The sequence below is a fragment of the Eleutherodactylus coqui genome, chromosome 8 (genome assembly GCF_035609145.1).
Source record: "Eleutherodactylus coqui strain aEleCoq1 chromosome 8, aEleCoq1.hap1, whole genome shotgun sequence".
NCBI lineage: Eukaryota > Metazoa > Chordata > Amphibia > Anura > Eleutherodactylidae > Eleutherodactylus > Eleutherodactylus coqui.
Genome location: NC_089844.1, coordinates 196,254,218 through 196,280,602, shown reverse-complemented (window position 1 = coordinate 196,280,602; position 26,385 = coordinate 196,254,218). Strand labels below are relative to the sequence as shown.

The following is a 26,385-nucleotide window of genomic DNA, read 5'->3' as shown; positions in this document are numbered from 1 at the left end:
GTGCTTCTAGGAAAATCCACAGAGTTACAGCACACACCCCAGTTATCATAAAAGATTTATTATTGCATTAGTAATACTGGCCTCGTGCAAAGCCCTGTCCGTATGCTCCAGCCATCCCAGGAGGAGCAGGTAAAGGCTCCTTAATCTAGAAGAGGTGTAAGGCAACTATTCCTCCCGGGCCCACAAGAAAGGGGAACTACAGGCTCGTATGCTGAGGTTGGTACTTGATGACGGTGGGGTCTATTAAAACTGCCTGTTCTGTATAGACACTGGGGCAGGAGTGTCCCTGGACCTGTGGATCACACAAGTTCTAACCTGTCTGTACATCTGACAAGGTTTTTACTTCTGACCTGTCCCTGAATGTGGAGGTGCTATGTAAGTGGGTCAGCTTGGTTTTTCTTATGTCCTGTGTGTACGACTCTCCCCTCTGACTGGAGTATATCACTGTAACAGACAATACATTGAGGTCACAGGGTGTCCTCCATCATCCTATGATGTACCAATTGGTTCAGCTGCCACCACACTGACAACTGATGTCCTTCTTCAGATGTTAGGGCGATATGTACAACAGTTCACAAGCTGCTGAATACTGATATGGATGTTCCTAGTTGTATTAGTCCTTATAGTGGGAAATAATAAATACCTCCACCCTATCCTTCACTTAGTGAAAAAAAATCTAGACAAAAGTTTGATTTCAAGTTTGGTTTTGCTGGTTCCACTTGCGTGTTCGGCTACATGTATGCCTCCACGTTGTTGTCTCCAGTATCTGCTGATGCATCCCGTGTGCTTCACTAAACCTTGGCGGAGGTCAGTGTGTCAATCCAGCGGACACGGATAACTGCTTATCCAAGTGAGGTCAGAGGTTACACCCCAGTGCAAATATAAGATGCTGATCACTACTAGGACGTGCATAATCTGGTGACTGTTGCACCAGTAGTCAAATTTTCCAGGCCGTAAACGTTCAGGAAGGCGGGAAATGTTAATGACGCCTCCAAGTAGGGCCAGACTGTCCATAAGGAGGTAGCAGCGTAGTGAGGATGGATGGCCAGAGCCCAGTCCTGCCCAGCGGAGATAAAAGAAGAAGAAGCGGAAGGCAGCTTGCCAGGCGAACGAGCAGAGCCGGCTAATGTTACTGTGAGCGCTGACTGCGCAGAAGATCACATAACTAGACAAGCCAGTGTACGCCAGGAGGGCCAGGCTCCGGGTATAGGGATGGCAGAGGAGCGTGCAGTAAATAATGGGGAGAGCACCTGTGGAGGGAGAACACGTGATAAGTAATGCTGGATTATATGATGGTTTTCCTCTCCCTGTTGTGAGAACCCCTTACACATGTTATCCTACTGGGCAAAGCTCCATGTACCTGCTGCCCTCCCATCATCAGTACAGCTGATGTATTACGAGTGCACTATGGGGCAGCGGTGGTCATGTGCAATATTTTCTATTGGTGCTAACCAATGAGGACAAAGGTGCAAAAGAGGTAAAACTTACCCAAAGTGTTGACAAGGCAGATGCCGCACATGTCAAGAGTGAGAAGTCTGTGGTAGACCGATGCCCCACCATGGTGGTTCATGAAAAGATGATATAGCACACTGCCCAGCTGAGGGCTGACACAGGCCAGATAGTGGACCAAACCAAGCCAAGGGACAGCCAGCTGGCGCCAGGGAATTTGTAGAGGGAGCAAGAACAAAAATCCAAGGAGTGGGATCCCTGAAACAGAAGAGTGACAGTGAGAGCTGATGTCCTATTATGTTGGCTAATGGCATGTATTGTCCTCCCCACCCCAATAGTGACCCAAAGAAGGAGGACAACTTGGCAGCATATCGGGTGCAACACGCTTTATTTCTCCTTCACCAGCATGCTTGATAAGACAAGGATAGTCCAAATGTTGCTGTTGGAGGAGGAATAGAGAGTTTGTTTTAATTGTTGCACCCGATATATTGTCACGGTGGTTTCCCTTCTATGGAGGGGAGATGCATGTTCTTACCCACACCTTGGGGGTGGATTGTTGTGCTGTTAGCTCCTTTTTGGTTTTTCTGCTGCTGCAGAAGCAAGAAGCATCACAAGCAGAGTTGTGTTTACATCTCACTCCACATGTGAGAACCATGTAGTCTAAGCCCAGAGCAGTGTTCAACATGATCCCGCTAAATGCACGTATCCTATCACACCTGTAATCTGAACTGCAGTCTTATTTACTGACCCAAGATCTCACAATACACCAAGCGTTACAGCCCAGCTCTGTTACTCACATCTCACAGCAGTTCCTGATATAATACTGCCCTACGGTCTCCCGAAGCTCTCGTACTGCTATTTCCAACTGATATTGTACTGAATCACCTAAAGGCCTCTGCATGGTTAAAACAATGGAACATCATCAAATGCTTTGCTTCATGTGCACGTAGATAGCAGCTTATAATAGTGCCGTATACATAAGCGTGGTTTTAGCACAGTTTAGGCACGTGAAAAGATCTAATAGAACCAACGCATTCCTATAAAAGCCTTCACAGTCAGGAATTTTAGAGGCGCAGAATACTTGCACCTAATGTAGATGCGACAGCAAAGCTGGCATCTAAGGTGCGCGTGGTGCATGAAAAGATGGGACCTGATCTATCTTTAGTGCATGAGCCATGGGAGCAGAATAACACGCACCTCTGATCGTGGGAATGGGTAATTTCACAGCTAATTAAGTGAGGTGGTGGCTGCACGGATAGATGTGAGGTGTATGGGACACGTTAGTGAGCTGGTGGCTGCACGGATAGATGTGAGGTGTATGGGACACGTTAGTGAGGCAGTGGCTGCGCGGACAGATGTGAGGTGTATGGGACACGTTAGTGAGCTGGTGGCTGCACGGATAGATGTGAGGTGTATGGGACACGTTAGTGAGGCAGTGGCTGCGCGGACAGATGTGAGGTGTATGGGACACGGTAGTGAGGCGGTGGCTGCACGGACCAATGTGAGGTGTATGGGACACGGTAGTGAGGCGGTGGCTGCACGGACAGAGGTGAGGTGTATGGCACACGTTAGTGAGGCGGTGGCTGTACGGACAGATGTGAGGCGTATGGGACACGGTAGTGAGGTGGTGGCTGCACGGACAGATGTGAGGTGTATGGGACACGTTAGTGAGGTGGTGGCTGCACGGACAGAGGTGAGGTGTATGGCACACGTTAGTGAGGCGGTGGCTGCACGGACAGATGTGAGGCGTATGGGACACGGTAGTGAGGCGGTGGCTGCATGGGCAGATGTGAGGCGGTGGCTGCACGGACAGAGGTGAGGTGTATGGGACACGTTAGTGAGGCGGTGGCTGCACGGACAGATGTGAGGTGTATGGGACACGTTAGTGAGGCGGTGGCTGCACGGACAGATGTGAGGCGTATGGGACACGGTAGTGAGGCGGTGGCTGCATGGGCAGATGTGAGGCGGTGGCTGCACGGACAGAGGTGAGGTATGGGACACGTTAGTGAGGCGGTGGCTGCACGGACAGATGTGAGGCGGTGGCTGCACGGACAGATGTGAGGTGTATGGGACACGTTAGTGAGGTGGTGGCTGCACGGACCGATGTGAGGTGTATGGGACACATTAGTGAGGAGGTGGCTGCACGGACCGATGTGAAGTGTATGGGACACGGTAGTGAGGCGGTGACTGCACGGACAGATGTGAGGTGTATGGGACACGTTAGTGAGCTGGTGGCTGCACGGATAGATGTGAGGTGTATGGGACACAGTGAGGCAGTGGCTGCGCGGACAGATGTGAGGTGTATGGGACACGTTAGTGAGGCGGTGGCTGCACGGACAGATGTGAGGTGTATGGGACACGTTAGTGAGCTGGTGGCTGCACGGACAGGTGAGGTGTATGGCACACGTTAGTGAGGCGGTGGCTGTACGGACAGATGTGAGGCGTATGGGACACGGTAGTGAGGTGGTGGCTGCACGGACAGATGTGAGGTGTATGGGACACGTTAGTGAGGTGGTGGCTGCACGGACAGAGGTGAGGTGTATGGCACACGTTAGTGAGGCGGTGGCTGCACGGACAGATGTGAGGCGTATGGGACACGGCAGTGAGGCGGTGGCTGCACGGACAGAGGTGAGGTGTATGGGACACGTTAGTGAGGCGGTGGCTGCACGGACAGATGTGAGGCGTATGGGACACGGTAGTGAGGCGGTGGCTGCATGGGCAGATGTGAGGCGGTGGCTGCACGGGCAGAGGTGAGGTGTATGGGACACGTTAGTGAGGCGGTGGCTGCACGGACAGATGTGAGGCGGTGGCTGCACGGACAGATGTGAGGTGTATGGGACACGTTAGTGAGGTGGTGGCTGCACGGACCGATGTGAGGTGTATGGGACACATTAGTGAGGAGGTGGCTGCACGGACCGATGTGAAGTGTATGGGACACGGTAGTGAGGCGGTGGCTGCACGGACAGATGTGAGGTGTATGGGACACGTTAGTGAGGCGGTGACTGCACGGACAGATGTGAGGTGTATGGGACACGTTAGTGAGGAGGTGGTGGCTGCACGGACCGATGTGAGGTGTATGGGACACGTTAGTGAGGTGGTGGCTGCACGGACAGAGGTGAGGTGTATGGCACACGTTAGTGAGGCGGTGGCTGCACGGACAGATGTGAGGCGTATGGGACACGGTAGTGAGGCGGTGGCTGCATGGGCAGATGTGAGGCGGTGGCTGCACGGACAGAGGTGAGGTGTATGGGACACGTTAGTGAGGCGGTGGCTGCACGGACAGATGTGAGGCGTATGGGACACGGTAGTGAGGCGGTGGCTGCATGGGCAGATGTGAGGCGGTGGCTGCACGGACAGAGGTGAGGTGTATGGGACACGTTAGTGAGGCGGTGGCTGCACGGACAGATGTGAGGTGTATGGGACACGTTAGTGAGGTGGTGGCTGCACGGACAGATGTGAGGCGTATGGGACACGTTAGTGAGGCGGTGGCTGCACGGACAGATGTGAGATGTATGGGACACGTTAGTGAGGCGGTGGCTGCACGGACAGATGTGAGGCGTATGGGACACGGTAGAATGCCGGTCGCAGTATTCACAGATGTAAGGCGTATGGGACACGTTAGTGAGGCGGTGGCTGCATGGATAGATGTGAGGTGTATGGGACACGTTAGTGAGGCGGTGGCTGCACGGACAGATGTGAGGCGCATGGGACGTGGTAGTATGCCGGTCGCAGTATTTACAGATGTGAGGTATGGGACACAATAGGTGGTGGCTACACGGACAGATGTGAGGTATATGGAACATGTTAGTGAGGTGGTGGCTGCACGGATAGATGTGAGGTGTATGGGACATGTTAGTGAGGTGGTGGCTGCACGGACAGATGTGAGGTGTATGGGACACGTTAGTGAGGTGGTGGCTGCACGGACCGATGTGAGGTGTATGGGACACGGTAGTGAGGCGGTGGCTGCACGGACAGATGTGAGGTGTATGGGACATGTTAGTGAGGTGGTGGCTGCACGGATAGATGTGAGGTGTATGGGACATGTTAGTGAGGTGGTGGCTGCACGGACAGATGTGAGGAGTATGGGACACATTAGTGAGGCGGTGGCTGCAGAGACAGATGTGAGGCGTATGGGACACGTTAGTGAGGCGGTGGCTGCACGGACCGATGTGAGGTGTATGGGACATGTTAGTGAGGCGGTGGCTGCACGGACCGATGTGAGGTGTATGGGACATGGTAGAATGCCGGTCGCAGTATTCACAGATGTGAGGTGTATGGGACACGTTAGTGAGGCGGTGGCTGCACGGACAGATGTGAGGTGTATGGGACACGTTAGTGAGGTGGTGGCTGCACGGTGAGATGTGAGGTGTATGGGACACGTTAGTGAGGAGGTGGCTGCACGGTGAGATGTGAGGTGTATGGGACACGTTAGTGAGGAGGTGGCTGCACGGACAGATGTGAGGTGTATGGGACACGTTAGTGAGGCGGTGGCTGCACGGACAGATGTGAGGTTATGGGACACGTTAGTGAGGAGGTGGCTGCACGGACCGATGTGAGGTGTATGGGACACGTTAGTGAGGAGGTGACTGCACGGACAGGTGAGGTGTATGGGACACAGTGAGGCTGTGTCTGCACGGACAGAGGTGAGGTGTATGGGACACGTTAGTGAGAAGGTGGCTGCACGGACAGAGGTGAGGTGTATGGGACACGTTAGTGAGGTGGTGGCTGCACGGAGAGATGTGAGGTGTATGGGACACATTAGTGAGGAGGTGGCTGCCCGGACCGATGTGAGGTGTATGGGACACGTTAGTGAGGTGGTGGCTGCACGGACCGATGTGAGGTGTATGGGACACGTTAGTGAGGAGGTGGCTGCACGGACAGAGGTGAGGTGTATGGGACACGTTAGTGAGGAGGTGGCTGCCCGGACCGATGTGAGGTGTATGGGACACGTTAGTGAGGTGGTGGCTGCACGGACCGATGTGAGGTGTATGGGACACGTTAGTGAGGAGGTGGCTGCACGGACAGAGGTGAGGTGTATGGGACACGTTAGTGAGGTGGTGGCTGCACGGACCGATATGAGATGTATGGGACACATTAGTGAGGCGGTGGCTGCACGGACCGATGTGAGGTGTATGGGACACGGTAGTGAGGCGGTGGCTGCACGGACAGATGTGAGGTGTATGGGACACGTTAGTGAGGCGGTGACTGCACGGACAGATGTGAGGTGTATGGAACACGTTAGTGAGGAGGTGGTGGCTGCACGGACCGATGTGAGGTGTATGGGACACGTTAGTGAGGTGGTGGCTGCACGGACAGATGTGAGGTGTATGGGACACGGTAGTGAGGTGGTGGCTGCACGGACAGATGTGAGGTGTATGGGACACGTTAGTGAGGTGGTGGCTGCACGGACAGATGTGAGGTGTATGGGACACGTTAGTGAGGCGGTGGCTGCACGGACAGAGGTGAGGTGTATGGGACACGTTAGTGAGGTGGTGGCTGCACGGAGAGATGTGAGGTGTATGGGACATGTTAGTGAGGCGGTGGCTGCACGGACCGATGTGAGGTGTATGGGACATGGTAGAATGCCGGTCGCAGTATTCACAGATGTGAGGTGTATGGGACACGTTAGTGAGGCGGTGGCTGCACGGACAGATGTGAGGTGTATGGGACACGTTAGTGAGGCGGTGGCTGCACGGACAGATGTGAGGTTATGGGACACGTTAGTGAGGCGGTGGCTGCACGGACAGATGTGAGGTTATGGGACACGTTAGTGAGGAGGTGGCTGCACGGACCGATGTGAGGTGTATGGGACACGTTAGTGAGGAGGTGACTGCACGGACAGGTGAGGTGTATGGGACACAGTGAGGCTGTGTCTGCACGGACAGAGGTGAGGTGTATGGGACACGTTAGTGAGAAGGTGGCTGCACGGACAGAGGTGAGGTGTATGGGACACGTTAGTGAGGTGGTGGCTGCACGGAGAGATGTGAGGTGTATGGGACACATTAGTGAGGAGGTGGCTGCCCGGACCGATGTGAGGTGTATGGGACACGTTAGTGAGGTGGTGGCTGCACGGACCGATGTGAGGTGTATGGGACACGTTAGTGAGGAGGTGGCTGCACGGACAGAGGTGAGGTGTATGGGACACGTTAGTGAGGTGGTGGCTGCACGGACCGATATGAGATGTATGGGACACATTAGTGAGGAGGTGGCTGCACGGACCGATGTGAAGTGTATGGGACACGGTAGTGAGGCGGTGGCTGCACGGACAGATGTGAGGTGTATGGGACACGTTAGTGAGGCGGTGACTGCACGGACAGATGTGAGGTGTATGGGACACGTTAGTGAGGAGGTGGTGGCTGCACGGATCGATGTGAGGTGTATGGGACACGTTAGTGAGGTGGTGGCTGCACGGACAGATGTGAGGTGTATGGGACACGGTAGTGAGGTGGTGGCTGCACGGACAGATGTGAGGTGTATGGGACACGTTAGTGAGGTGGTGGCTGCACGGACAGATGTGAGGTGTATGGGACACGTTAGTGAGGCGGTGGCTGCACGGACAGAGGTGAGGTGTATGGGACACGTTAGTGAGGTGGTGGCTGCACGGACAGATGTGAGGTGTATGGGACACGTTAGTGAGGTGGTGGCTGCACGGACAGATGTGAGGCGTATGGGACACGTTAGTGAGGAGGTGGCTGCACGGACCGATGTGAGGCGTATGGGACACGTTAGTGAGGAGGTGGCTGCACGGACCGATGTGAGGTGTATGGGACACAGTGAGGTGGTGGCTGCACGGACCGATGTGAGGTGTATGGGACACAGTGAGGTGGTGGCTGCACGGACAGATGTGAGGTGTATGGGACACGGTAGGATGAGGGAGTATGTAGAAAAGAGTGGTTAAACTACGGTATAAGGTTTTAGGCTGTGATTAAAAGAACCTTTTTCTACAGGATGATGAGTAAATGCAAACAAGAGATGTCCTACGTAACCCGGACCACGAACGGGGTGACTAGCAATAATTCACACACTGGTTTAGTTTCAGCTCACCTAAAAAATAACGTCTTATAATTAAGTCTTCTAGCGGAAAGTCAATCTTTAGTATTTGAAGGACTTGCAAACAAATTTGCACAGAGATCCCCGTACAGCGCACTACAGTTGGCCCTGCGGATTTTGGTGTGAAATTCGGCAGCGTAAATTTTGCTGCATCCCAGTGGGGAAAAAAGCATTTGTGTGAAAGGTCCCTGAGTAAACACAGACCTGAGAGTTAGAAGTTCAGGCTATACCACACACAGTCCACTAGGGGGCAAATTAATCTAGACTGCTTAGTAGACTGGTCTTACTGTGTAGCCTCTTCATACATTCGGCCGTCCCTATTCCACAATTTGAAATTGGCATTATCAACAAGCAGGCATAGATTTTAGCTATAATACTCTTAAATCCCCTCTGTCCTTGGCACAGTGTCAGTATACACACCAACACTACAGTCTTTTGGTCGCTGACCGTTCTGATCCCACAGACCCAACTGTATTGGGAAGTGCTGTGATCTATGGGCTTTAATGCAACTGCATACAATATAAGGTTTTTGACCTTGCAGGTGTATATATATATACACAGTGTACAGGCTCACAGCTTACTGTAGGTCTGGCTGTGGGACCGACACACATTTTAGATGTGCTTGTAAACTACAAAACATAGTGAAATTTACCTATTAACCCCTTCGTGACCAAGCCTGTTTGTGCTTTAATGACCAGACCAAATTTTGGAAATTTGACATGTCACATAAAGGTTTTATGTATCCAAGTTTTTTTCCCGTCACATTTGTACTTCATTTAGGTGATAAAAGTAGATCAATAGAATTTGTACATTAATTAAATTAAATCGGGAAAATTTTGAAAAAAAATGTCTTTTTCATTTTCAACTGCAATATGTTAAATATGTGCAAACATACTGTACAAAGTGTTGATTGAAATATATATTTCCATCTGTTTACTTTATTCTGGAAGCACAAGTGAAAAACACTAGCTTTTTTAACCATTTAGGAGACATACAAATGTAACACTAATTAAAAATTTTTAGGAACACTTTGTTTTCCTGCATCAAGCCAAGATTACAAAGGCTCATAGGTGTTAGAATGATAGATACCCCCACAAATGACCCCATTTTAAAAAAAATACACCCCTTATTGTATTCACTAAGGGGTGCCATAAGTACTTTGACTCCAACAGTTTTTTTTGTTTTGTTTTTTTAGGAGTCAACGCAATTTAAAGGAGAAAAAAATACAATTCTATATGTGTGTCATTTTAAAGACTAGTTTTTTTTTCTATAGTGCACACGCTCATAATATTTATTTATATAGCGACAACATTCTGCAGCGCAGAAAATTAGATTTGCATCACCAAATAGATCCCGCTGTTTGTCCCGTGTTCAGAAACATACGTGTTGTGGCCCTAATCTTATGTCTCTATGCACAATGGGGCCCAAAATGAATGGCGCAGCCGGTGGCTTTCAGAACAGACATTTTGCATGAAGGTGCTTCAGGCCCCATTGCCCACTTGTGGAGCTCTTGAGCTGCCAAAACAAGGGGGAAACCCCACAAATGACCCAATTTTGAAAACTAGACCCCTTAACAAATTCAAGGGCTGAACTGCATATTTTGACGCCACAGCTTTTGAATGAATCTAAACAAGGCAGAAGAAAAAAAAAATTACGATTTTCAGTTTTTTGGCAATTATGTCATTTTAAAAAGCTTTTTCTTTGTACAGAACACATATGAATGAAGGCCTGCACCGCAGAATGGATCCCCTTGTTTGCTCCATGTTCAGAAACATACCCATTGTAGCCCCAATCTGCTCACTGGACTCATGACTAGGCCTATGATGGAGGAACACCCTTTGCTTTCAGGGCACAACTGAATAAATTCAGTTGCAGTAAAATTTTTAAAAAATTGACTCTCTAAAAGGAATCCCCCTCACCCCTCTTTTTGGCATTCACTAAATATTACATAAAAGTTATAATGTAAAACAATGTAGCTTGTCTGAAAACCGGTAATTACAGAAGCCTGGTTGGGATGGGCACATGGGGCAATAAAATTGGGTATTCATCCTCCTCCCATGCTTACTGCAAACCCAACAATTTTGGGGGGTTATTTCTTGACTTCCGTGGCAGGGATGTGGTGTAGAAAGTGGTGCTCTGTGAACCTTCCCACCTCCTTAGACTTGTAAGCTTGCTGACGTGCGGTGGTCTCACACACAAGGGGCTTCTCCAGCTGCTCCAGGAGCTGCAGGAAGGTGAGTGTTCCCGGGGACGTCGTGTAAAGGACGTGGGCATTACAGGTAGCGATCTGAATAAGGTGGATCGCTACCTTTTTATACCATACCCTGGTCTTTCACCTCACCGGGTATGGCTGAAGTACCTGGTCGGACAGGTCTACACCCCCCATAAACTTAAATAAGGAGTAGTCTGTGGCAGCCCCCCCTCTCCTTAAGGCTGGGTTCACACGGGGTGTAAGTGCCGCGGAATTTTCGTGCAGAAAGGCTGCCTGCGACTTTAATCCTGGGATTAGCCAGCAAAGTGGACGAGATTTGCAAAAATGCTGTCCACACGCTGCGGCCGAGCCATGCTTAAATTGACATGCCACGCCGAATTCAAAAGACGCTACATGCCAATTCTTTCCCCATTTTCTGTGGTAGTCTCTCTCCTCTCTATGGGGAGAGCTGGCCGCAGCGGAATGCTGGCGGCGAAGCCGCTCCAAAACCCGCGGGCTTTGAAGCTGCATTTCCCCCACGGAAATCTCGCGGTACCTCCGTGTGGTCATTCTGTGAGACTTTAGTCCCATGTGAACCAAGCCTTACTGCTACTGAGGTATCTACGTGGCGTCCAGAGAATGTAGAAGGCCTTCTAGTTGTGCCACTTGACTACACTCACTGGGTCACTTGCAAGCATATATGACGCCTGGATATTAAGGTGTTGCGGGAATCCCGCTGGTTTTCCCGCAAACCCCCGTATTTGTGGCATGGAGAGATTTGTATAGTGGGACACTGGTGTAGTAAATGTCTGTGTATACATGGTACCCCTTGTGTAAAAACAGCCCCGTGAGCTCCCAAACTATTTTCCCATTCATGCCATTGTTGTCTGGCAAGCTAGGGGATTACGGTGGTGGTCCCTGCCTTCATATCTGATATATGAAATCAGAGGTATATCCTGTAGTGGCCTCGCACACCCTATATAACTTGACTCCATACCTGGGGCATTTAGATGGGATAAGCTGCCGGAAAAAAAGCCGCCTGTGAGGCTCATTAGGGACTTGTCAACTGACGGGTTTCTCTTGGAGGGGTGTATATATTATTACAGAGGATTCTTTCAGCAAGGAGATTAGGGGCCTCAGATTATTCATTCTGTTGTAGGCAGGACCATCTCTTGGTCCTTCAAAATTTTTTATTTCTGGGACACTTGTGGTGGTCTGTAGATCACCATGCGCATATCAGCTGAGGGGCTCAGGACTGAAGGACATCACCGGAGGCCTCAGCTAAGAAGTTTCATCTCTCCTCAGCAACTGGATCAGTGAGGGGAGATGAAACTAACTTTTTTCCTTTTATGTTAACTTTTATGTGATTGCCGTTATCCATTGGATATCGGCAATCACGTGACCACTCGCCATGGCCCTTGGTCACTGCTCCAGGCTCTCCACTACCTTTGGTACCTGGGAGCAAGGAGATTTTAATTCTGCGGTCTCTACCCGGCTTCTGTGCATGGGTCCATTTTGCCAGTGAGCGCATGCGCGGAAGCCGGGAAAGGTCCGTGGACGAAGATCGCGTCGTGGGACATCATCAGAGGCCTCTGGTAAGGAGTTTCATCTCCCCTCACCAATCGGATCGTTGAGACAAAACTAACTTTTTAAACTTTTTTTTTTTAACTTTCACGTAGTTATCTGTTAAATAATGGTGATCACGTGAACGAGGACTATACACCACGGCCCCCAGTAACAGCTCTAAGCTGTCATACTCCCCAACCCTGCAGCTTTATTTTATAGTGCCGTCTGGACATTGTCTACCCAGGACATGAAAACATGCATGGGTGGTACAAGGGGGTTAATGCCAGTTCTGTAAGTAATACAGGGGACAGTGATACCTTCTGGGCTTATAAAAAGTACAGCCAGACTGATGCTGCTCCGATCAGCTGCACCACGTTGGCATCTGTAGCTTTCTGTATGACACAGGTGAGAGTGGCAAAGAAAGACAGTAAGACTGTTTACACCTCCACCAGAGGCACCTATCCGTCCCAAAATCTCAGTTCAAATAGCACAGCTTACCAAACTATTTTGCCCGGGAATGACTGACACCAGACAAGACTCCGATGGGGCCTTTCCCATTCCATCATAGCACAGTTTCATTCTCGGCAGGAGGGAGTCAGTTTACCTGCTGCCATAACAGAGCAGGAACATGGAATCCCAATGATAGATGTGACTGGGGCCTAAATGTGATGGGGGAGAGGTGCTGCATAGTTTTGCACCATTGTGGAAAGTTCTGGTTTTAGTAGCGGCAGTTTTAGTATTTACTCTGTGCACACAGGAGGGAGTGCGGTTTACACAAGGAGTGTCCTGGGAGCTCACTCTGATAATGCCACTACTGAGGCCCGCCCGATCATGCGACTGCTGATTTACCTTCCCCATAATGCAGTGTAGTACATTGTTCTGACTGTTGGTAGTTTACACAGTTGCTGAAGGGGTCAGTGCCGCAGGGACACTGCAGGTGTGACATCCCTCCAACACTGCACGGGGCTCTTGGGAGCAGCAGGATTTGGGGGATGGGGATGAAGCAGCTGACTAAGCAATGTCCTCCATCTTTCTGGCTCAATCCGCTTTTAGAAATTCCTCTTCTAAAGGAGCTGAGTGGTCACCTCATCGGAAAAGTGCCGGGTGGGGGTCAACGGTGACGTCAGTGGAAGGTCATTTGTGAAAGAACATTATAAGATTTGCATTAACAAGACTTGACCTAAAGCAATGAGCAGAGCGTGGCCTGAACGTAACGCACAGCCCATGTGCGGGCACAAACAGTAGGCTTGGCTGCGGCTAAGATGTGCACATTCTATAAGAAACCGGTGGACTCTGCTTCTACGTACTGGCAAAGGACAAACTGCACCAGACTGCCGTAAAACCTAAAGCTATCAGCACTTGGTCCGGGCCCCGAACGTGCGCGGCTCCTGGAATCCAGGTCACTAGTAAACAGATTAAGACTTAGAGCTCCTTATAGCGGCTCCTCAGACTCACCTCAAAGCTTCTAAAGACTTTAAATTCTTAACTTAACCCTCTGCTGCCCACACTGAGCCAAGATGGAGCAGCTGACTTCACAAGTGGTATATATTTATTGCACCAAATCAGTTGCAGTCATGTGGCCCCGGTGGACTGCAGATCGCTGCAGCCACATCAACGGGACCGACACAGGAATGACTGCACGAGTATCCACTTACTGGGGTTATCCCATATCCACAGGATAGGTAATAAATGGGACCCCACCTACCACTAAAACAGGGGTCCTGAGCTTCCATTCCAGGTCAGGCACATGCACTGCAGCTCCATTCACTGCTTAAAGGGCCAAAACGAGATTGTCACGTGCTGAACTCTGCTGCCTCCTTCACTCCGACTGTCAATGGAGCAGTAGTGTACACCGGTGACCTCTGTTAATGCCTTTCATGGGGTAACCCTTTTACATCACAGAATGTCTGCAGCATCAGCTCACTTGCGCCTCCCGCTGGGGAGGTGTTACACATATTTCATCCCTCATTTGAAGAAGTGATATATGTTGTGAGAAACCACCGTGTAAAGTGACAGACTGCGTGTTTAGAGATCCAACGCACAGGTCAATTTATGCAGATTTTTCCATGGCATGTGAATGGGATCTCCTTGACGGCAGCAGTACTGTCTTGTGTGAATGAGGCCACCTTTATAATAAGCCTCCAGCTAGATGATGGTGGATCTCCCAGCTCGCAGTGACATCTGTCCTATGGGAGGAGCTCAGGACCACTAGATCATACAGACAGTCCACATGTGGACTTTAGTCCCACACACCCAGCTCCTTCCTGCATTCTTCACCAACGCGAGGTTACACACTCCTGCAGTGCCCCCTCCGTAGAAAATAACCCCTATAGCCATGGCAGTAAGCTGGGATATGGGCAAGGCAGGAATATGTGTAGAGGGAAGCACGGAGTGGGGCGAAATACACTCTGTGAGATGTGCAATGAGATACATGTAGCAAGCTGGGTTATGTACATGACACATGCAGCGTGCTGCGATACACAGGGTGCATACCATGTGCTGGGGTATACACATGGCATGTGCACTGCGTTGGAATATTTACATCATGTGCAGCGATATGGACGGTACGTGCAGCGTGTGGGAATGTCTGGACGGAGTATATGGACGGTACGTGCAGCGCATCAGAGTATATGGACGGTACGCGCAGCGTGTGGGAATGTCTGGACGGAGTATATGGACGGTACGCGCAGCGTGTGGGAATGTCTGGACGGAGTATATGGACGGTACGCGCAGCGTGTGGGAATGTCTGGACGGAGTATATGGACGGTACGCGCAGCGTGTGGGAATGTCTGCACAGAGTATATGGACGGTACGCGCAGCGTGCGGGAATGTCTGGACGGAGTATATGGACGGTACGCGCAGCGTGCGGGAATGTCTGGACGGAGTATATGGACGGTACGCGCAGCGTGCGGGAATGTCTGGACGGAGTATATGGACGGTACGCGCAGCGTGCGGGAATGTCTGGACGGAGTATATGGACGGTACGCGCAGCGTGCGGGAATGTCTGGACGGAGTATATGGACGGTACGCGCAGCGTGCGGGAATGTCTGGACGGAGTATATGGACGGTACGCGCAGCGTGCGGGAATGTCTGGACGGAGTATATGGACGGTACGCGCAGCGTGCGGGAATGTCTGGACGGAGTATATGGACGGTACGCGCAGCGTGTGGGAATGTCTGCACGGAGTATATGGACGGTACACGCAGCGTGCGGGAATGTCTGGACGGAGTATATGGACGGTACACGCAGCGTGCGGGAATGTCTGGACGGAGTATATGGACTGTACGCGCAGCGTGTGGGAATGTCTGCACGGAGTATATGGACGGTACGCGCAGCGTGTGGGAATGTCTGGACGGAGTATATGGACGGTACGTGCAGCGCATCAGAGTATATGGACGGTACGTGCAGCGTGCGGGAATGTCTGGACGGAGTATATGGACGGTACGCGCAGCGTGCGGGAATGTCTGGACGGAGTATATGGACGGTACGTGCAGCGCATCAGAGTATATGGACGGTACGTGCAGCGTGCGGGAATGTCTGGACGGAGTATATGGACGGTACGCGCAGCCTGTGGGAATGTCTGGACGGAGTATATGGACGGTACGCGCAGCGTGTGGGAATGTCTGGACGGAGTATATGGACGGTACGCGCAGCGTGTGGGAATGTCTGGACGGAGTATATGGACGGTACGCGCAGCGTGCGGGAATGTCTGGACGGAGTATATGGACGGTACGCGCAGCGTGTGGGAATGTCTGGACGGAGTATATGGACGGTACGCGCAGCGTGTGGGAATGTCTGGACGGAGTATATGGACGGTACGTGCAGCGCATCAGAGTATATGGACGGTACGTGCAGCGTGTGGGAATGTCTGGACGGAGTATATGAACGGTACGCGCAGCGTGTGGGAATGTCTGGACGGAGTATATGGACGGTACGCGCAGCGTGCGGGAATGTCTGGACGGAGTATATGGACGGTACGCGCAGCGTGTGGGAATGTCTGGACGGAGTATATGGACGGTACGTGCAGCGCATCAGAGTATATGGACGGTACGTGCAGCGTGTGGGAATGTCTGGACGGAGTATATGAACGGTACGCGCAGCGTGTGGGAATGTCTGGACGGAGTATATGGACGGTACGCGCAGCGTGTGGGAATGTCTGCACGGAGTATATGGACGGTACGCGCAGCGTGCGGGAATGTCTGGACGGAGTATATGGACGGTACGCGCAGCGTGCGGGAATGTCTGGACGGAGTATATGGACGGTACGCGCAGCGTGCGGGAATGTCTGGACGGAGTATATGGACGGTACGCGCAGCGTGCGGGAATGTCTGGACGGAGTATATGGACGGTACGCGCAGCGTGCGGGAATGTCTGGACGGAGTATATGGACGGTACGCGCAGCGTATGGGAATGTCTGCACGGAGTATATGGACGGTACGCGCAGCGTGCGGGAATGTCTGGACGGAGTATATGGACGGTACGCGCAGCGTGCGGGAATGTCTGGACGGAGTATATGGACGGTACGCGCAGCGTGCGGGAATGTCTGGACGGAGTATATGGACGGTACGCGCAGCGTGCGGGAATGTCTGGACGGAGTATATGGACGGTACGCGCAGCGTGCGGGAATGTCTGCACGGAGTATATGGACGGTACGCGCAGCGTGCGGGAATGTCTGCACGGAGTATATGGACGGTACGCGCAGCGTGCGGGAATGTCTGGACGGAGTATATGGACGGTACGCGCAGCGTGCGGGAATGTCTGGACGGAGTATATGGACGGTACGCGCAGCGTGCGGGAATGTCTGCACGGAGTATATGGACGGTACGCGCAGCGTGCGGGAATGTCTGGACGGAGTATATGGACGGTACGCGCAGCGTGCGGGAATGTCTGGACGGAGTATATGGACGGTACGTGCAGCGCCTCAGAGTGTCTGGACGGAGTATATGGACGGTACGTGCAGCGCGTCGGAGTATACGGACGGTGCGTGCAGCGCCTCGGAGTATACGGACGGTGCGTGCAGCGCCTCGGAGTATACGGACGGTGCGTGCAGCGCCTCGGAGTATACGGACGGTGCGTGCAGCGCCTCGGAGTATACGGACGGTGCGTGCAGCGCCTCGGAGTATACGGACGGTGCGTGCAGCGCCTCGGAGTATACGGACGGTGCGTGCAGCGCCTCGGAGTATACGGACGGTGCGTGCAGCGCCTCGGAGTATACGGACGGTGCGTGCAGCGCCTCGGAGTATACGGACGGTGCGTGCAGCGCCTCGGAGTATACGGACGGTGCGTGCAGCGCCTCGGAGTATACGGACGGTGCGTGCAGCGCGTAGGGGTGTCTGGACGGAGTATATGGACGGTACGTGCAGCGCGTCGGAGTGTCTGGACGGAGTATATGGACGGTACAAGCAACGCGTCGGAGTATATGGATGGTAGGTGCAGCGCGTTGGAGTATATGGACGGTACAAGCAACGCGTCAGAGTGTCTGGACGGAGTATATGGACGGTGCGTGCAACGCGTCGGAGTATGTGGACGGTCCGCGGAGCGCGTAGGACTATGTGGACAGTACATGTAGTGCGTAGGAGTATGTGGACGGTACGGGCAGCACGTCAGAGTGTCTGGACGGAGTCTGTGCATGGTCCGTGCAGCGCGTCGGAGTATATGGACGGACGTGCAGCGCGTCGGGAGTGTCTGGACGGGGTATGTGGACGGTACGTGTAGCGCGTAGGAGTATATGGACGGTATGTGTAGCGCGTAGGAGTATATGGACGGTACGTGTAGCGCGTAGGAGTATGTGGACGGTACGTGTAGCGCGTAGGAGTATGTGGACGGTACGTGTAGCGCGTAGGAGTATGTGGACAGTCGGCGCAGCAGTCATGGGCAGCTCACACAGCATTCACACGCCTGCTCACCCACCATGTGTGTAGATGTTGCCCAGCTCATTGTGCAGGTAGAACAGGCTCCGCATACACTCCGCTCCGCTGGCCACAGGTCGGTATCCCGTCAGCACAAACTTATTAAACTGCAGGTGTGGGGGGGAGCTGGCCCAGTCCAGGAGCCGGGGACCGCTGAGGAACGCCATGAGGTCACCGTCTTCTCACAGACTCAGAGCGCTGGTGTAACTCCACCTGGACATCTCCGAGCCGGCATCAGTAGCAGAAGGAAGGACAGGCAGAGGTCTCCCCGGCCAGGAGGCGTCTCTCTCCGACCCCGGGCACAGAGGCTGTGATCACAGGTAACACCTTCATACAAGCTGCCCTCTACACGGATACCAGTCTCAGAGGGAGGGTCCAGCGTCTAATCCAAACGCGTCAAACTCTGGAGATACTACCCGGAGTCCACGGGCCACACATGTATCCAGCAGTCTACTGCCACCTCCCCCGCTGCCGCTGTCAGCTCCAACCTCCATCACTCCTATCGTCCTGCATCATGTGTGCCTGGAGAACAAGCCGCCAGAGGGTCTCTTACTGAGGGGGGTTCAGACTGAGGGGAACTCTTACTGGTGGGGGTTGTCTTTTACTGAGCGGGGTTCAGACTGAGGGGGCCTCTTTCCGGGTGGGGGTCTCTTATTAAAGTTGTTGCTATGGTGAGGTCTCTTACTGATGGGGTCTCTGTGAGGGGATCTCTTACTGCTGGGGTCTGTATGCTGAGGTCTCTAAGGGGGTCCCTTACTAATGGCGATGGTCTGGGGAATTCTTGGTGAAGAGGTCTCCTACTGATGGTGGCTGTCGGTTGGGGGGGGGGGGGGCTCTTACTGATGGGGTCTGACAGGGGGGGGTTTTACTGATGGGGTCTGTTGGAGGGGGGGGGGGGAGAATCTTACCGATGAGGTCTGTCGGGGGGGGGCTCTTACTGATGGGGGTCTATCAGGGGGGGTTGTTGCTCTTGCTGATTGGGTCTATCGGGGGGGCTCTTACTAATGGGGCCTGTCGGGGAGGGGGGGTTCCTACTAAGTAGGTCTGTCAGGGGGGGTTCTTACTGGTGGGGTCTGTCAGGAGGGTCTCTTACTGGTGGTGTCTGTTAGTGGGGGTCCCTTACTGGTGGTCTTGGTACAAGAGGTCTCTGTGAGGAGTTCTCACTGATAGTGTCGGTACAGGGAGGTCTCTGTCAGGGCCTCTCTTACTGATATAGTCTGTGAGGGGGATGTCTCTTACTAATGTGGTCTGTGAGAAGGGTGGTCTCTTACTGATGAGGTCTGTGGGGAGGGGGGTCTCTTACTGAGAGTGTTTGTTACTAGTGGTCCTGGTACAGGAGGTCTCTTTGAGGAGTTCTCACTGAGAACTCACGGTGTCGGTACAGGGAGGTCTCTGTCAGTGAATCTCTTACTAATGGGGTCTGTGAAAGGTGGTCTCTTACTGATGAGGTCTGTGAGGGGGGTCTCTTACTAATGAGGTCTGTGAGGGGGGCTCTCTTACTGATGAGGTCAGTGAGGGGGGTCTCTTACTGATGAGGTCAGTGAGGGGGGGTCTCTTACTGATGAGGTCAGTGAGGGGGGGTCTCTTACTGATGAGGTCAGTGAGGGGGGGTCTCTTAACTGATGAGGTCTCTGAGGGGGGGGGGGGTCTCTTACTGATGAGGTCTCTGAGGGGGGGGGGTCTCTTACTGATGAGGTCTCTGAGGGGGGTCTCTTACTGATGAGGTCTCTGAGGGGGGGTCTCTTACTGATGAGGTCTCTGAGGGGGGGGTTCTTAACTGATGAGGTCTCTGAGGGGGGGGGGGGGGTCTCTTACTTAGGGTGTTTCTTACTGATGGTCCTGGTACAGGGAGGTGTCAGGGGATCTCTTACTGATGAGGTCTGTGAGGGGGGTCTCTTACTGATGAGGTCAGTGAGGGGGGGGGGGTCTCTTACTGATGGGGTCAGTGGGGGGGGGGAGGTCTCTTACTGAGAGTGTTTCTTACTGGTGGTCCTGGTACAGGGAGGTGTCAGGGGATCTCTTACTAATGGGGTCCCTTACTGATGAGGTCTGTGAGGGGGGTCTCTTACTGATGAGGTCTGTGAGGGGGTCTCTTACTGATGAGGTCTGTGAGGAGGTCTCTTACTGATGAGGTCTGTGAGGAGGTCTCTTACTGATGAGGTCTGTGAGGGGGTCTCTTACTGATGAGGTCAGTGAGGGGGGGGGGTCTCTTACTGATGGGGTCAGTAGGGGGGGGGGGAGGTCTCTTACTGAGGGTGTTTCTTACTGGTGGTCCTGCTGCAGGGAGGTGTCAGGGGATCTCTTACTAATGGGATCTCTTACTGATGAGGTCTCTTACTGATGAGGTCTCTGAGGGGGCTCTCTTAACTGATGAGGTCTCTGGGGGGGGGGGGTCTCTTACTGATGAGGTCTGTGTGGGGGTCTCTTACTGATGAGGTCAGTGGGGGGGGGGGGGGTCTTTTATTGAGGGTGTTTCTTACTGATGGTCCTGGTACAGGGAAGTGTCAGGGGATCTCTTACTGATGAGGTCTGTGAGGGGGGTCTCTTACTGATGAGGTCTGTGAGGGGGGTCTCTTACTGATGAGGTCAGTGATGGGGGGGTCTCTTACTGATGAGGTCAGTGATGGGGGGTCTCTTACTGATGAGGTCAGTGATGGGGGGTCTTTTACTGTTGAGGTCAGTGGGGGGGGGTCTCTTACTGTTGAGGTCAGTGGGGGGGGTCTCTTACTGATGAGGTCAGTGGGGGGGGTCTCTTACTGATGAGGTCAGTGAGGGGGGGGGGGTCTCTTACTGATGAGGTCAGTGAGGGGGGGGGGGTCTCTTACTGAGGGTGTTTCTTACTGGTGGTCCTGGTACAGGGAGGTGTCAGGGGATCTCTTACTAATGGGGTCTCTTACTGATGAGGTCTCTGAGGGGGGTCTCTTACTTATGAAGTCTGTGAGGAGGTCTCTTACTGATGAGGTCTGTGAGGGGAGGGGTCTCTTACTGAGGGTGTTTCTTACTGGTGGTCCTGGTACAGAGAGGTGTCAGGGGATCTCTTACTAATGGGGTCTCTTACTGATGAGGTCTCTTACTGATGAGGTCTGTGAGGGGGGGGGGGGGGTCTCTTACTGACGAGGTCTGTGAGGGGGGGTCTCTTACTGATGAGGTCTGTGAGGGAGGGGGTCCCTTACTGATGAGGTCTGTGAGGGGGGGGGGGTCCCTTACTGATGAGGTCTGTGAGGGGGGTCTCTTACTGATGAGGTCTGTGAGGGGGGGTCTCTTACTGATGAGGTCTGTGAGGGGGGGTCTCTTACTGATGAGGTCTGTGAGGGGGGGTCTCTTACTGATGAGGTCTGTGAGGAGGTCTCTTACTGATGAGGTCTGTGAGGAGGTCTCTTACTGATGAGGTCTGTGAGGGGGGGGGGGGGTCTCTCACTGAGAGTGTTTCTTACTCGGGGTCCTGGGAGGTCTCTATCAGGGGATCTCTTATTAATGGGGTCTCTTACTGGTGAGGGGGGGGGGGGGTCTCTTACTGATGAGGTCTGTGAGGGGGGGGGGTCTTACTGATGAGGTCTGTGAGGGGGGTCTCTTACTAATGAGGTCAGTGAGGGGGGGGGGGGGTCTCTCACTGAGAGTGTTTCTTACTGGGGGTCCTGGTACAGGGAGGTCTCTGTCAGGGGATCTCTTACTGATGAGGTCTGTGAGGGGGGTCTCTTACTGATGAGGTCTGTGAGGGGGGGGGGGTCTCTCACTGAGAGTGTTTCTTACTGGGGGTCCTGGTACAGGGAGGTCTCTATCAGGGGGGTCTCTTACTGATGAGGTCTGTGAGGGGGGGGGGGGTCTCTTACTGACGAGGTCTGTGAGGGGGGGGGGTCTCTTACTGACGAGGTCTGTGAGGGGGGGGTCTCTTACTGACGAGGTCTGTGAGGGGGGGGTCTCTTACTGACGAGGTCTGTGAGGGGGGGGTCTCTTACTGACGAGGTCTGTGAGGGGGGGGGTCTCTTACTGACGAGGTCTGTGAGGGGGGGGTCTCTTACTGACGAGGTCTGTGAGGGGGGGGTCTCTTACTGACGAGGTCTGTGAGGGGGGGGTCTCTTACTGACGAGGTCTGTGAGGGGGGGGTCTCTTACTGACGAGGTCTGTGAGGGGGGGGTCTCTTACTGACGAGGTCTGTGAGGGGGGGGTCTCTTACTGACGAGGTCTGTGAGGGGGGGGTCTCTTACTGACGAGGTCTGTGAGGGGGGGGTCTCTTACTGACGAGGTCTGTGAGGGGGGGGGTCTCTTACTGACGAGGTCTGTGAGGGGGGGGGGTCTCTTACTGACGAGGTCTGTGAGGGGGGGGGGTCTCTTACTGACGAGGTCTGTGAGGGGGGGGGGTCTCTTACTGACGAGGTCTGTGAGGGGGGGGGGTCTCTTACTGACGAGGTCTGTGAGGGGGGGGTCTCTTACTGACGAGGTCTGTGAGGGGGGGGTCTCTTACTGACGAGGTCTGTGAGGGGGGGGTCTCTTACTGACGAGGTCTGTGAGGGGGGGGTCTCTTACTGACGAGGTCTGTGAGGGGGGGGTCTCTTACTGACGAGGTCTGTGAGGGGGGGGTCTCTTACTGACGAGGTCTGTGAGGGGGGGGTCTCTTACTGACGAGGTCTGTGAGGGGGGGGTCTCTTACTGACGAGGTCTGTGAGGGGGGGGGTCTCTTACTGACGAGGTCTGTGAGGGGGGGGTCTCTTACTGACGAGGTCTGTGAGGGGGGGGTCTCTTACTGACGAGGTCTGTGAGGGGGGGGTCTCTTACTGACGAGGTCTGTGAGGGGGGGGGTCTCTTACTGACGAGGTCTGTGAGGGGGGGGTCTCTTACTGACGAGGTCTGTGAGGGGGGGGTCTCTTACTGACGAGGTCTGTGAGGGGGGGGGGGTCTCTTACTGACGAGGTCTGTGAGGGGGGGGGTCTCTTACTGACGAGGTCTGTGAGGGGGGGGGGGTCTCTTACTGACGAGGTCTGTGGGGGGGGGGTCTCTTACTGACGAGGTCTGTGGGGGGGGGTCTCTTACTGACGAGGTCTGTGAGGGGGGGGGTCTCTTACTGACGAGGTCTGTGGGGGGGGGGGGGGTCTCTTACTGACAAGGTCTGTGAGGGGGGGTCTCTTACTGATGAGGTCTGTGAGGGGGGGTCTCTTACTGATGAGGTCTGTGAGGGGGGGGGGGTCTCTCACTGACAGTGTTTCTTACTGGGGGTCCTGGTACAGGGAGGTCTCTATCAGGGGGTCTCTTACTGATGAGGTCTGTGAGGGGGGGGGGGGTCTCTTACTGATGAGGTCTGTGAGGGGGGGTCTCTTACTGATGAGGTCTGTGAGGGGGGGGGGTCTCTTACTGATGAGGTCTGTGAGGGGGGGGGTCTCTTACTGATGAGGTCTGTGAGGGGGGGGGGGTCTCTTACTGATGAGGTCTGTGAGGGGGGGGGTCTCTTACTGATGAGGTCTGTGAGGGGGGGGGGTCTTACTGATGAGGTCTGTGAGGGGGGGGGGTCTCTTACTGATGAGGTCTGTGAGGGGGGTCTCTCACTGAGAGTGTTTCTTACTCGGGGTCCTGGTACAGGGAGGTCTCTATCAGGGGATCTCTTACTGATGTGGTCTGTGAGGGGGGGGGGGGGTCTCTTACTGATGAGGTCTGTGAGGGGGGGGTCTCTTACTGATGAGGTCTGTGAGGGGGGGGGGGTCTCTTACTGATGAGGTCTGTGAGGGGGGGTCTCTTACTGATGAGGTCTGTGAGGGGGGGGGGGTCTCTTACTGATGAGGTCTCTGAGGGGGGGGGTCTCTTACTGATGAGGTCTCTGAGGGGGGGGGGGTCTCTTACTGATGAGGTCTGTGAGGGGGGGGTCTCTTACTGATGAGGTCTGTGAGGGGGGGTCTCTTACTGATGAGGTCTGTGAGGGGGGGGGGTCTCTTACTGATGAGGTCTCTGAGGGGGGGGGTCTCTTACTGATGAGGTCTCTGAGGGGGGGGGGGTCTCTTACTGATGAGGTCTGTGAGGGGGGTCTCTCACTGAGAGTGTTTCTTACTCGGGGTCCCGGTACAGGAAGTCTCTGTGAGGAGTTCTCACTGATGGTGTCGGTACAGGGAGGTCTCTGTCAGGGGATCTCTTACTGATGGGGTAGGTATGGTTAGGTCTCTGAGGCGGTCCTTTGCTGATGGGGTCGGTCCGGGGGATGGCGGGTCCCACACGGGAGCTGCCTGTGCCCCTTCTCCCGGGTCCTCCGGCCTCTCTCACCGGCGCCGTCTCCCCTCGGCCGCTCCAGGCTCCGCCCCTTCTCATCCGTTGCTTGTCAGCCGTTTTCCCGCCTACTGCGTGAATCCCGCCCTTCACTAATGCTCCGCCCATAGCGACAAAGCGGCATCGCCCATCGGTACCACAGTCTGTGAAGAGGAGCGGTCTCCTAGCAACCAAAGACTACGCCTCATCCGGAGGGGGTGGAGCAAAGATGGTCCCGTATGCATATTAGCACTAACTGCTTAGGTTAGGCAGCGCTGCTGATTAGAGCCACCTGATTGGCTCTTCGGCACCACGTGACTACACAGCGTGCACGCGCATTGCCTTCAGCAGCCGTGCACTACACACTACAGTTAAGCAGACGTGCGCTACACACTACACTTAAGCAGCACGGGGTTAGGTTTAGGTGTAGGGTTAGTTTGAGGGTTAGTGTTTAGGGTTAGGTTTAGGGTTAGCTTTAACCCTAAACCTAACCCCGTGCTGCTTAAGTGTAGTGTGTAGCGCACGTCTGCTTAACTGTAGTGTGTAGTGCACGGCTGCTGAAGGCAATGCGCGTGCACGCTGTATAGTCACGTGGTGCCGAAGAGCCAATCAGGTGGCTCTAATCAGCAGTGCTGCTTAACCTAAGCAGTTAGTGCAAATATGAGTCCCGTATATGAGGAGAGCGGCGGGGACTACCCCAAATCTGGGAGAAGTGGAGAAAGAGCCCTTAACCTAATAACCCAAATGTATGACGGGACTCATAACCCAAATCTATGGGATGATCAAAGCAGCCCCGTACCCCAAATCTGTAAGCAGAGGGCCTGTCCTCTAATTTATGGGATGAGGACCCATACCCCAGCCCTGAGAGGAGGACCCGTAACCCAGCCCTGAGAGGAGGACCCGTACCCAAGCCCTAAGGGAGGGGGCTGTACCCCAGGCCTGAGAGGAGGACCCGTACCCCAAACCTGTAAGCAGAGGGTCTGTCCCCTAATTTAGTTGAAGTAGACCCCTACCCCAGCCCTGAGATTAGGACCCGTACCCCAGCCCTGAGATTAGGACCCGTACCCCACCCCTGAGAGGAGGACCCGTACCCCAGCCCTGAGAGGAGGACCCGTACCCCAGCCCTGAGAGGAGGACCCGTACCCCAGCCCTGAGAGGAGGACCCGTACCTCAGCCCTGAGAGGAGGACCCGTACCTCAGCCCTGAGAGGAGGACCCGTACCCAAGCCCTGAGAGGAGGACCCGTACCCAAGCCCTGAGAGGAGGACCCGTACCCAAGCCCTGAGAGGAGGACCCGTACCCAAGCCCTGAGAGGAGGACCCGTACCCAAGCCCTGAGAGGAGGACCCGTACCCAAGCCCTGAGAGGAGGACCCGTAACCCAGCCCTGAGAGGAGGACCCCTAACCCAGCCCTGAGAGGAGGTCCCGTACCTCAACCCTGAAAGGAGGACCCGTACCTCAACCCTGAAAGGAGGACCCGTACCTCAACCCTGAGAGGAGGACCCGTACCCCAGCCCTGAGAGGTGGGGCTGTACCCCAACTCTGACAGGAGGACCCGTACCGCAGCCCTGAGAGAAGGACCCGTACCCCAGCCCTGAGAGGAGGACCCGTACCCCAGCCCTGAGAGGAGGACCCGTACCCCAGCCCTGAGAGGAGGACCCATACCCCAGCCCTGAGAGGAGGACCCGTACCTCAGCCCTGAGAGGAGGACCCGTACCTCAGCCCTGAGAGGAGGACCCGTACCCAAGCCCTGAAAGGAGGACCCGTACCCAAGCCCTGAGAGGAGGACCCGTACCCAAGCCCTGAGAGGAGGACCCGTACCCAAGCCCTGAGAGGAGGACCCGTACCCAAGCCCTGAGAGGAGGACCAGTAACCCAGCCCTGAGAGGAGGACCCCTAACCCAGCCCTGAGAGGAGGACCCGTACCTCAACCCTGAAAGGAGGACCCGTACCTCAACCCTGAGAGGAGGACCCGTACCCCAGCCCTGAGAGGTGGGG

The 26,385-nt window shown here is 54.2% G+C and overlaps 1 protein-coding gene across 4 annotated transcripts; it reads right to left on the bottom strand.

Annotated features, from left to right (window-relative positions):
- Positions 1 to 42: 42 nt before the first annotated feature.
- PAQR4 (progestin and adipoQ receptor family member 4) lies at positions 43 to 24,457 on the bottom strand. 4 transcript variants are annotated; one of them, XM_066577207.1, is made up of 4 exons: positions 24,200 to 24,416; positions 18,167 to 18,687; positions 1,489 to 1,707; positions 43 to 1,250 (listed from the first exon to the last, which is right to left on the bottom strand). In XM_066577207.1, the coding sequence occupies exons 2-4, from the start codon at positions 18,330 to 18,332 to the stop codon at positions 817 to 819; spliced, it is 819 nt and encodes a 272-aa protein (XP_066433304.1). In that variant the 5' UTR covers positions 18,333 to 18,687; positions 24,200 to 24,416; the 3' UTR covers positions 43 to 816. The 4 variants fall into 4 exon arrangements, with proteins under 4 accessions (XP_066433304.1, XP_066433305.1, XP_066433302.1 ...); XM_066577208.1 differs by having other exon boundaries at positions 24,285 to 24,367; XM_066577205.1 differs by lacking the exon at positions 18,167 to 18,687 and having other exon boundaries at positions 24,285 to 24,457.
- Positions 24,458 to 26,385: the final 1,928 nt, after the last annotated feature.

Bases quoted from the DNA above. Each gene is read 5' to 3' on its own strand.
- PAQR4 (XM_066577205.1), bottom strand. From the start codon at position 24,453: ATGAGAAGGGGCGGAGCCTGGAGCGGCCGAGGGGAGACGGCGCCGGTG. The intron at 1,708-24,284 runs GTAAGAGATCCC...CTTCTGTTTCAG, and splicing joins TAACCATACCTACCCCATCA to GGATCCCACTCCTTGGATTT. The intron at 1,251-1,488 runs GTAAGTTTTACC...CTCCCTCCACAG, and splicing joins CTGCCTTGTCAACACTTTGG to GTGCTCTCCCCATTATTTAC.